The sequence below is a fragment of the Ranitomeya imitator genome, chromosome 1, assembly GCF_032444005.1.
Source record: "Ranitomeya imitator isolate aRanImi1 chromosome 1, aRanImi1.pri, whole genome shotgun sequence".
NCBI classification, from domain to species: Eukaryota; Metazoa; Chordata; class Amphibia; order Anura; family Dendrobatidae; genus Ranitomeya; species Ranitomeya imitator.
In genome coordinates, this window is record NC_091282.1 from 495,487,957 (window position 1) to 495,500,642 (window position 12,686).

Sequence of the window (12,686 nt, forward strand, 5' to 3'; positions counted from 1 at the left end):
AAGTCAGGAGCCCTTTCCAAAAGGCCCCTCAACTTACTTGAAAACACCCCTGTAGGGTCTGATGGTAACTTCCGGTAAAATCGGACATTGTCCAACTGGCGATGGGCCTCCTCCAGATATAAAGTGTGGGGCCATAGGACCACATTCCCCCCCTTATCAGCCTCCTTAATTAGGAAGGCAGGATCAGATTTCAAATTAGTAATGGCATGTTTTTCTTCTACTCCAAGGTTGTTAGGCGTGCCAGAAAAGGGGCGTAGTCGGAGAATATCTTTTTTTACCAACTCAAAAAACACCCTTATTGCCGGTACCAGTGAAAAGGGGGGAGCCACCGTTGATTTATTTTTATGGGGAATCCGGTCCTTACCACTATCGATGGAGTCCTCCTGTAATAGTTGCAGCAAATCCTGGAGTACTTGTCGGTCCGTCTGATCCAATCCATCCCTGTCGTGTGGCCTATTGTGTAGAACTTATAAAACCAAGCGCCTACAAAATAAATACAGGTCCTTAACCAGTGTAAATTTATCCACCTTCTGTACCGGGGAGAACGTCAAGCCCCTTTGTAATACTGAAAGTTCCACCGGGGTGAGTTGATACTCAGATAAATTAATAACCTGTAACTTACCTGGTGGTTCCTGTAAACCAGGTGATGGAATGACAGCTTCCAATGATGGTCCCATTAATGGAAGAATTTGTGCCGTTTCGGCATCTTGCGACCTCCAAACCTGGTGAACCGTCGAGGTGGCTGAGCGGCACTTGCGGCCCCTTCTGGTCCTCCGTCGGGCTCGCTGTCGGCCGATGATAAAAAAATCACTCCCACTACCAGATGAATGAGGACCTCCTCCACCTCCCTTGGATGGCCCAGACCCCGCCCCAGGTTGTCTAGACATATGGGGGGCCTGTCTTCGATTCCCCTGGTGCTTCCATTGGAAGGCTTGTTGAGTATCAAAGTCCTTCCGATCCCAAAAGAACTTAGATCTCTTCTTCTCTCTGATATCCAGATCATATTTATCAAGGGTATCTTTGAGTCTCATCCTAAAGGGCTGGACCTGTGTTTTGTCGTCAAAATTAGATAACTTGGACTCTAGTTCCTTAATGTGGCCTTTAGTGCTCACAAGCAACTCCCTATCATGCTCTAGGAGCATGTTCATGATAATATTGGAGCAACGTAACAATCCCTGTTCCCATGTTGAACGAAAAGCCACAGACGGCTCCCATGCGGGATAAATGGGAACCCTAAGGCCCCGGGGTACAATATTAGCTTTCATGTACTCCTCCAAACTCCGAACATTCCACCACAGTCTGATCCCTAATCTATGGGCTGAAGCAAGCTCAGCTGTTAGTATAGAAAACTCTGAGCCCGGTATATGGCTCTCCGTGGAAGAAAAAACACTGGCTGACTCCGCACGCCAGGCCGCCTCACGTGCATCCCAGTCCATGATGGACCCAACACAAGTAAAGAGCTATAAAACAAAAAATATATATACGTCAGTAAACAATAATAATTTAACTGATTTAAAGACCCCTAATAGAGTGCGTGCTGCCAAAAAAGAAAACCCGCTATAGAAGTCAGGTTATGCAAGATACTAAACATACCAAAAGAACTGGCGCACAGCTATAAACTATACACATAAAAGGGGGGTGCAAGTAGCAGCATAGTAAATGACAAGAAGGGAGAAGAAAGACGCTGCTACAAAAATTGCACACCACCCGGTATATGAACATGCAAAAAACACTTTATTGGCATAGACAATAAAAACAATTAAAAACATAGAACCACTGTAAACCACCTGGACATAAATACATGTGTATATACATAGCAATAATTATACAGCCTATCAATATGTCCTTAGGGAATATATACCCTATATGGACATGTATGCTGGTAAACACCTACCTAATGGCTCATGAGGACTCTGAATACAAGCCTATTATAAAAGGGATATATATCCAGCAGAACCCACAGGCAAGTGTGCCAAATAATGAACACCCACCTGCCCATATGAAGGAAAAAAAAAAAAAAAGCCTAAGCAGTGAGGGCAAGATATCCCCAACCCAAACCTGTACCAACCTATGTCCGATAAGCTGAGGTGTCCAGGGGGAGAGACAGTGGACCCTAACCCCACGCGTATCGCCTCCTTAATGAGGCTTCGTCAGGGGAAGTATGCAGTAGCCAAATAAACTAGTGTTTATATGTCCCAGATAATTGTTTTAAGCTCTCACCGGTGTGTCCGGAGTCCTGCCATAGGAGCGTGATAAACATCCACGCCCCTCACCCGGAAGCGACGCCCATCCAAGTGTCATAAGACCAGGGCTGCATAGCACCTGCGCACATAGTCAGATAGCTCGTGCGCGTGCGCAAATCTGACCCCAGGACACTACGCAGGAGCCGCATCACATCCTCCAAGGGCGCATGCGCCCCTACCAAAACACTTGTGTCTCCATCTGAATGCACATTTACTGGTCTTTGGGGTTTTGAGATGTTTTAGGTATGGTACGCTGGAGGTTGGTACTACATGTTAGAGTAGGTGCTCAAAGCTGGATGTGACAGTGTGTTGGGAGTCCTTGCTGGGAGACTACTGAATGGGGGTATTGTGGGAACCTCTAGATCTCAGTCTACTGCTTTGGAGTGATTTCTGTGGAAAAGCTTCGGTTATCATTATACCCGTAATGGGGGCTTTGGTTAACCCTACTTTGAAGGGGGTGGGAGCTGGATGTGGCTCACGACCCTCTCTCAGTGCTGAATGTGGCTCGCGACCCTCTCTCTTAGCTGAATGTGGCTCTCAAGGTCAGAAAGGTTGGGGACCACTAGTATATGCCTTTCCCCCAATAGCTCTAATTCCAGCAGTTCTGAGGAAGATTCGGGATGACAGAGCTCATGGAATTTTAATAGTTCTGTTCTGGCCGAAGAGGGCATGATTTTCTTGGATGATGATGTGGATGTCTGTCTCCGATCCCATGGTACTCCCGGACCTCCCAAAACTCCTCTCCCAGGGTCCAGTTCAACATCCACAGGTTGCAAGTTTGCACTTGACAGCCTGGCATTTGAGAGGGAGCTATTAGAAAATAGGGGGTTTTCTCCGAGGCTGGTATCTACCCTTCTACAAAATAGAAAACCAATTACAACCAGACAGTATGGGAAAGTATGGAGAAAATTCCTATCATCCTCAGGCGCCAAAATAGGTGAGGGAGTCCCTCCTAATGCCATACTAGAATTCCTACAAAAAGGGTTAGAAATTGGTCTGGCCACAAGTACCCTAAAAGTCCATGTAGCAGCATTGGGGGCTCTATTCAACTACGATTTGGCAGGAAATTGGTGGGTTTCAAGGTTCATCAGAGCAACTGGGAGATCGAGACCTCTTCCTGTGCAAAACACCCCTCAGTGGGATTTAAATTTAGTCCAGAAATCCCGTACTAAACCTCCATTTGAACCATTGGCGGATGCCCCATTAAAAATATTGTAAAGAATAGTAACAACGGTCCTAGGAGCGCTGGAAATGAGACCAAAACAAGGATTTTAGTGTTGAACCACAACACGGTTCAACGGTTAAACCGTCTTCATCAGATGAAACTTCCACCTGATGAAGACAGTTTAACTGTTGAAACGCGTTGTGGTTCAACACTAAAATCCTTGTTTTGGTCTCATTTCCAGCACTCCTAGGACCATTATTACTATTCTTTACTGCATTTTGTAACCTCCTAGAAGGTTAACGGAGCTGCGGTGGACCTTTTGCTTTCAATTTTAACTATGACCCTCACAGCGCTCCCTAGTGACCGCTTTCTTTTCCCTTGAATTCCATTAAAAATGTTATCCCTCAAAACATCTTTGTTGGTCGCTCTTCTGCACGTAGAGTCAGCGACATACAGGCTCTATCCGCTAACCCCCCTTTTAAGCAAATCCTGGATGATAGGGTTGTGCTTAAACCAGACCCAGCCTACCTCCCAAAAGTAGCATCCCGATTTCATAGGACACAAGAGATATCTCTCCCCTCCTTTTGCCCTAACACCAAAAACAAGGAGGAAGAGTCCTTACATACATTGGATGTAAGGAGATGCCTGATGCATTACATAGAAGCCACTAGAGAGTGTAGGGAGGATGGCTCTTTTTGTATGCTTTCAGGGTCCCCAGAAGGGGAAGAAAGCCTCCATGGGCACTCTGGAAAGATGGATCACGGACACCATCAGCCTGTCATACTCATCTAGTGGGGTACCCGTCCTGGGAAATATCAAAGCGCACTCAACGAGAGCAGTAGCAACCTCTTGAGCAGAGAAGGCTGGAGCTTCAATTGATCAGATATGTGTAGCTGCTACCTGGTCTTCTTCCATCTACATTGTATAAGCACTATAGATTGGACTTTATTTCATCTTCAGACCTTACCTTCGGTAAAAGGGTTCTGGAAGCGGTGGCCCCTCACTAAATGTACATTCTCTGCAATTCTCTCCGTGGTGCCGTCATGGTCGTCAGAGAAAAATATAGTTCTTACCGATAACGGTATTTCTCTGAGCCCATGACGGCACCCGTACATTCCCTCCCTTCACATATGGGTGTGCACATTAATAATATCTATTCTAAATATATACCCACACGGTATCTTCATTAAGACTTCAAGTAATGATAAACTTAGATTCTATTCTTCAGCTCCCATCTTGCTCTAGTAAACAACTGATGCGGGAGAGATGTACCGCCTTTTTATCTGTAGGTTTCCTGTCCTTGGTGGGCGGATCCCCTCTCTCCGTGGTGCCGTCATGGGCTCAGAGAAATACCGTTATCTGTAAGAACTATATTTTTTTTTTATCGCTTTTTCTTCAGATTTTTTGGGGAGGCAGAATTAACAAAAACCAGCAATTCATGAATTTCTTTTGGGTCGCGAGTTTATACCGTTCTGCGTGTGGTGAAATTGATGAAGCAGTTTTTCTTCAGGTCAGTACGATTACAGCGATACCTCATTTATATATTTTTTTTCAATGTTTTGGCGCTTTTATACAATAAAAACTTATATTTAGAAAAAAAATAATTGTTTTTGCATTGCTTTATTCTGAGAGCTATAACTTTAATATTTTTGCTGATGGTGCTGTATAGTGGCTCATTTTTTTGCGGGACAAGATGACGTTTTTTAAGCGGTACCATGTTTATATCTGTCTTTTTGATCACGCGTTATTCCACTTTTGTTCGACGTTATGATGATAAAGCATTGTTTTTTGCTTCGTTTTTTTTTATGGTGTTCACTGAAGGGGTTAACTAGTGTAACAGTTTTATAGGTCGGGTTGTTACGGACATGGGGATACCAAATATGTGTACTTTTGTTTTTTCATAAAGAAATTTATTTATTGGAACAATATATACTTTTTTTTTTTCTTTATTTAGGAATTTTTTACAAAATATTTTTACATTTTTTTTTTTTTTACTTTGTCCTAGGGCGGGACATCGCTATATATTGTCAGATAGCTGATCTGACACTTTGCACAGCACTGACAGATCAGCAATCTGACAGGCAGTGCAGGAGGCTTGCCCGGCACCTGCTTTTAGCAGGCACTGACAAGCCACCTCCCTCCGACTGACAAGCCACCTCCCTGCAGGAACCGGAAGGCCCCCGCGGCCATCTGGGATCTGGGGGCCTGCAGGGAGGAGATCGGAGGAGATCCTCGGAACAACACGATCACATCGCATTGTTCTGATGGTCTCAGGGAAGCACACAAGGAGCTCCCTCCCTGCGCGATGCTTCCCTATGCCACCGGAACACTGCGATCCTGTTTGATTGCAGTGTTTTGGGGGCTAAAGTGCCAGGAGCGGTCCGTGACCGCTCCTGGCACATAATACCAGATGTCAGCTGTGATAATCAACTGACACCCGGCCGGTATGACGTACTATACCGTCGAAGGTCAGACAGGCCCAGGTCACCTCGACGGGATAGTATGTCTAAGGTCAGAGGGGTTAATTCTTCAGTGCGCCCGGTTTTGTGTCCCACGTGCTCTTTCCATCACTGCCCAGTGGGGAGAATCCTGCAGAGCAGCTCCAGGCAGGTGAGGGACAAGTTGTAATCCGGGTGGGTAGTGGGGTCACAGACAGTGGGGGATTATAATGGAGAGGTGCAGAAGTTTCGGCAGCAGATTGTTTGGAGGTAACGCTGATGATGCATCTCCTTCTACATTGTCAGCGAGCCTGCACCAGGGAGACTCTGTGCACAGGAACCACCCTCGACTGGAGCCGCTGCTTCAGCTCCATCCACAGGGGGTGTACCTGTCACTGCTGAGCGCCCAGCGATGTGGAGACCACCCATGTACACACAGTTTCAGAGCCCAGGGTCGCATCCTCCTGTGGCTGCAGTGTGTGAGCACAGGGTAAGCACAGCATGCAGAAAGTAGGGGGGAGCCGCCTGCAGTCCTACCTGCAGTGTAAGGGGCAGGAGACAAACAGAGCTCTGCTGCACAGGGCACAACTGCAGGTATCGATTATATCGGGGCGCGAGGACACAGGAGAGTACATACACAACACTGGGCAAATATGCACTCATCACACATTCATAACACATGCATACACTACACCTCACACATCACACATACATTATAAACATGTGCTGTACACATACATACACCCATGTGCTGTGTACCTCAGGCCCCGTGTGCCCCCATTTGCTGTGTACCTCAGGTCCTGTGTACCCCCCATGTGCTGGGTACCTCAGGTCCCGTGTATAGTTGGCTAATATTTAAGTTATTGGCAGAAAAAAGTTTCCCCACCCCTGTTCTAAAGTGTCAATGCAGAGTAAGCTGCTTGTGCAAAACCCTGCAGAAAGAGGGCTGCGTGACTCCCCGTAGAGTTGCTTTATTACAGTCTCTGCTTCCCTGATTGCTGTACATTGAGTTCTTGTGCAGTCACAATGCTCATGTGATTGCTGGGTCTTAAGCAGGCTCGGACTGGCCCACCGGGGAACCGGAGGATCCTCCGGTGGGCCCTGACACTCGCCTTGAATACTCACCCTGCCTGCTCCAGCGATGGTCTCGGCGTCTGCACTGCACGAGCGGTCACGTGACACCGCTCATTAAGATCATGAATATGCGCATATTCATGATCTTAATGAACGGTGTCACATGACCGCTCAAGCAGGAAGAAGGTGCTGCGCCGGCGCCGCCGCCTGGAGTCGGGACAGAGCGCGAGGGATGTCGGCACGGCCGTGCAGTGGGAAGACAGGTGAGTATGAGGGACGGGGGAACGGGGGGGAATGAAGGAGGACATAAGCTGGCGCGCCGAGCAGGAGCAGAGAGATAAGCCTGCATACAGGGGGGGATATGAGCCATGCAGGGGGGGATATGAGCCATGCAGGGGGGGGGATATGAGCCATGCAGGGGGGATATGAGCCATGCAGGGGGGGATATGAGCCATGCAGGGGGGGGTATAAGCCATGCAGGGGGGGATATAAGCCATGCAGGGGTGAATATGAGCCATGCAGGGGGGGAATATGAGCCATGCGGGGGGGATATAAGCCATGCAGGGGGGAATATGAGCCATGCAGGGGGGATATGAGCCATGCAGGGGGGGATATGAGCCATGCAGGGGGGGATATGAGCCATGCAGGGGGGAATATGAGCCATGCAGAGGGGAATATGAGCCATGCAGGGGGGGAATATGAGCCATGCAGGGGGGGAATATGAGCCATGCAGGGGGGAATATGAGCCATGCAGGGGGGGATATAAGCCATGCATACAGGAGGGGTAATATGAGCTATGTATATGGGATAGGAGGGAGATGAGCCATGCATACAGGAGGGGGGTCATTATACAGTATGGAGCATCATGTGTGGCCGTTATACAGTATGGAGCATCATGTGTGGCCATTATACAGTATGGAGCATCATGTGTGGCCGTTATACAGTATTGAGCATCATTTGTGGTCATTATACAGTATTGAGCATTATGTGGGATCATTATACAGTATGGAGCATCATGTGTAGCCATTATACAGTATGGAGCACCATGTGTGACCATTATACAGTATGGAGCATCATGTGTGGCTATTATACAGTATGGAGCATCATGTGTGGCCGTTATACAGTATGGAGCATCATGTGTGGCCGTTATACAGTATGGAGCATCATTTGTGGTCATTATACAGTATGGAGCATCATGTGTGGCCGTTATACAGTATGGAGCATCATTTGTGGTCATTATACAGTATTGAGCATTATGTGTGGCCATTATACAGTATTGAGCATTATGTGGGATCATTATACAGTATGGAGCATCATGTGCGGCCGTTATACAGTATGGAGCATCATGTGTGGTCATTATACAGTATGGAGCATTATGTGGGATCATTATACAGTATGGAGCATCATGTGCGGCCGTTATACAGTATGGAGCATCATTTGTGGTCATTATACAGTATGGAGCATTATGTGGGATCATTATACAGTATGGAGCATCATGTGTGGTCATTATACAGTATGGAGCATCATGTGTGGCCGTTATACAGTATGGAGCATCATGTGTGGTCATTATACAGTATGGAGCATTATGTGGGATCATTATACAGTATGGAGCATCATGTGTGGTCATTATACAGTATTGAGCATCATGTGTGGTCATTATACAGTATGGAGCATTATGTGGGATCATTATACAGTATGGAGCATCATGTGCGGCCGTTATACAGTATTGAGCATCATTTGTGGTTATTATACAGTATGGAGAACTGTGTGGCCGTTATACACTATGGAGCATCATGTGTGGTGGCCGATATACAGTATTGAGCATCATGTGCGGTCATTATACAGTATGGAGCACTGTGTGGCCATATTTTTTTGTTTATAATTATTGTATATAAAACAGTGTGATCAGCAGTGCTAAATGGCTGCGGTTGGGACGTGGATATGGGTGTGACTAGTTGTGAAATGGGTCTAGTCAGAGGCGTGGCCTAAAATTTGCCGCGGCGCACTACGCGCGCCGCAAACTTTATACCTCCTTCCCTTCTTCAAAAGTTGGGAGGTATGGTACCACATTTGCCAGATCACGGCAAGTGCCGCAAATCCCATAGAGAATGACTGAGGCCGAACGCAGTGTTGCCATAAGTGATCCGTTACACGGCAGATGCAGAAAAACTGCCCGATCAGCTGCAAAAGGCGACTTTCACATCAGCGATTTTTGCCAAAGTCACTGCCGATAGTGTCATACTCACCAAAAGGGGAGGCAGTGCTAAAAGTGACAAGGGCAGCAGAAACTCTAAATCCGGCCCTGGGGGGCTACATTATATTCTGTGGGGGGACTGCATTATACTCAAGGTACTACATTATATTATGGGGGCTACATCATACTATATGAGGGGTTACAGTATACTCTATGGGGGGCTGCATTATATTCTGTGGTGGGGCTGCATTATTCTCTCAGGGGACTACATAATATTATGGGGGCTACATCATACTATATGAAGGGGCTACAGTATACTCTATGGGGGGGCTGCATTATATTCTGTGGTGGAACTGCATTCTCTCAGGGGACTACATTATATTCTGTGCTGCGTGGCATTATACTATATGAGGGGGGGCTGCATTATACCCTATGGGGGTGCTACATTATATTCTATGGTGGGGACTGTGTCATACCTGAGAGGGTTGCATTATATTTTGTGGGGTGCTGCATTATAGTCTATGAGAGGGGACTGCATTATATTTTATGAGGGGGCTACATTATATTCTGTGAGGGGGCTACCCCAACCCTTGCTACATTATTAAGACGTGAACTACCTTATATTATACCCTGATATTAGCGCTTTTTACCGCACAATTGGTGGTCTTGTATCTATTTCTATGTAGCTACATAGTGGGCCCCAAGAATGATTTTCTCTGGTGGGCCCAAGGTGCTCCAGTCCGACGCTGGTCTTAAGACTCAGTATCTGCTGGTGCGGAGCTATTTTCCCCTCCCTTATCCCACCAAAGATTCCCTCCTCAATCCAATTACTTACATTTCACAACCTAGTATAGACAAAACACTTGAGGCTGTAACAGTTCATAAAGTGTATTCAATGTGTTGTGTTGTAATAGGCTAAGCAGGTTATTCATGGATTCAGTGCTCAATGTAAACCAGTGTTAGAGACTAAAGGTACCTTCACACTGAGCGACTTAACAACGATATCGCTAGCGATCCGTGACGTTGCAGCGTCCTGGATAGCGATATCGTTGTGTTTGACACGCAGCAGCGATCTGGATCCTGCTGTGACATCGTTGGTCGGAGTAGAAAGGCCAGAACTTTATTTCGTCGCTGGATCTCCCGCAGACATTGCTGAATCGGCATGTGTGACGCCGATTCAGCGATGTCTTCACTGGTACATACTTACATTCCGGTGTTTGTCCCCTCGCCGTCAGCTTCCCGCACTGACTGTGAGCGCCGGCCGGCCGTAAAGCACAGCAGTGACGTCACCGCTCTGCTTTACGGCCGGCCGGTGCTGAGACAGTGCAGTGAAGCTGACGGCAAGGGGACAGACAACGGAATGTAAGTATGTACTGTTTGTTTTTTTTACATTTACAATGGTAACCAGGGTAAACATCGGGTTACTAAGCACGGCCCTGCGCTTAGTAACCCGATGTTTACCCTGGTTACCAGGGGACTTCGGCATCGTTGGTTGCTAAAGAGCTGGGTGTGACAGCTCTCCAGCGTCCACACAGCGACGAAACAGCGACGCTGCAGCGATCGGCATCGTTGCCTATATCGCTGCAGCGTCGCTTAATGTGACAGTACCTATACTTTAAAGGGACTGTCAGAACCGAATTGATCAAACAAAGTACAGGTGCTAAAGTTTGAAACTTTTTTCCCCTTTCCTCCCTCAAGGCATTGCACAGGAGTATGCCACTGGTCTAAACGGATTGTCAGCATGTTAAGAGGGTTAACAGAGGAACAACACTCATGTCTTAAGCATGACAACCCCTGCCTTCCCCCCCCCAAAAAAAAAAAAAAAAAGATAAAAAAATTGGTCAGTCAATTTAAAGGGACTCTTATCAGCAGAGAATTACTACTCAATCCGGGTGCATGGTGTGTCATGGTTTGGCTAAATATGTATATACCCATTCCCACCTGCTTGCTCTCCCATTTCTCTCTGCACCCTTCTTTGGCTCTACAAAGCCAGAGCTGTCAACCTAAGGGGGAAGTGGTGTAGATGCAGGTGCCAAGGTGTAATTAAAGGGGTATCCTCATCTCCAAAATCATCCCAGTGTGTAGTAATATTAGTGTATACTGCCAGTTACAACTTTTTTTTTTTTTCTATTCAGTCTTTCCTCATTTGCAGGGCCTTGGCTATCTGTGCTGCTAGTGGTTGTAACCATAGATACCCAAGGTCCTGTTCATGCTACATTTCTAATTGGAGATATTTGCTAAAATTACACCTACATATTTGCATAGGATCTTGAAGATGGAATAACCCCCCCCCCCCTTTTTTTAAATGCAAAAACACTTTATTTTAACCTTTTTTAAATAGGCAGATACTTGCCACCTGCCTGTTGTGCCCGGCGCTGGTCTTCGCTGGCACAGAGTGGTCACGATCACTCCTTCCAATGAGACAGCTGTTAGCAGGGTGGAAAAGCTGTCACTGTCCTGTTGGCAGGGCATGACTAACAATGTCATTTTGTGACAGTCAGCTCCCTGAGTTAAGCAGGGGAAATCAAACTGTCAATCAAAATGTCATCAGAAGTGCCACCCTGTCAATGAAGCAGAGAAGCTGCTGGTCTGCTGACATGACATCCGCAAAGGCAGCTGAACCGCGAGCAGGAATTGTCTGCGTCAGTGAAGAGTGGTGCTGGGTACAACAGGTACTTATTTAGGGGATACATGCTTCTTAGTGCATAGGGATTTTTGTTTTTTTATATAAATTGCTGGATATTCTCTTTTATGAATTGGCCACTTTTGTGCACTGGTACTTTGTTTGAAAAGTCATTCTTTGCTAAAAGTTACTTAACTGCTTTTGTGACCAAGATGGAAATGCTGATCCAGACTGAATGGTAATGGGAGCGTAAGGTTATCCCTTTTTTAAGGGTGAATTTAAAAGGTGTGCTGTGAGTTTGTGGTTATATATACACTTGATGCATTTTTAATTTTGTATTCAGTCCCCCCCAATGTATCCTTTCACGGGTCTTCCTTTATTATACACCAGTATATGAATAGTAATCGTAACGATAAGTATGGGATTATCACTGCTTCTGCTGGATGTATCTGTCAAAAGTAAAATCTACTTTCCTCTTCTAGGTACCTGACTTCAGCATCAATGACTTTGCTTCAGAAACTGATGATAACCTTGATGTGGTTGAAGAGGAAATGCAAGATTTCTCCCAAGCTAATGGCCGTGTAATAAACCAAGAATAAGTTAAAATACATTTCCCTTTGTAATCTGTTTTGTCCTATTGCTGACACTGGAAGCTGTCATTAAAGTCGTGCTGAAATTAAACTACAATCAAAATTCTTTATAGGAAAGTTTGTGTAGTTCAGAACTTAATGTAATTTTCTCTAAAATATATTGTATAGAGCAATTTCTCTACCTCAGCCTCAATGTTGCCTTAACAGTTAACAGTGAGTAACCACATTGATAAAACAAAGCTGCAAAATACATTAACCCCTTACTGACGTCGGACGGAATAGTGCGTCCGAAGAAAGTACCCCCGCTTTGTGGTGGGCTCTGGCGGTGAGCCCACCTCAAAGCAGCGACATGTCAGCTG

The 12,686-nt window shown here is 46.1% G+C and overlaps 1 protein-coding gene across 1 annotated transcript in view; it reads left to right on the forward strand.

The window, feature by feature from the left end:
- LOC138676636 (perilipin-2-like) overlaps positions 1 to 12,418 on the forward strand; it is a 54,349-nt gene extending 41,931 nt beyond the window's left edge. Inside the window, exon 9 of the mRNA XM_069766132.1 lies at positions 12,220 to 12,418. Within this exon, the coding sequence (XP_069622233.1) occupies positions 12,220 to 12,336 (117 nt within the window). The 3' untranslated portion in view covers positions 12,337 to 12,418. The remainder of the gene's footprint in view (positions 1 to 12,219) is intronic.
- The last annotated feature ends 268 nt before the right edge of the window (positions 12,419 to 12,686 follow it).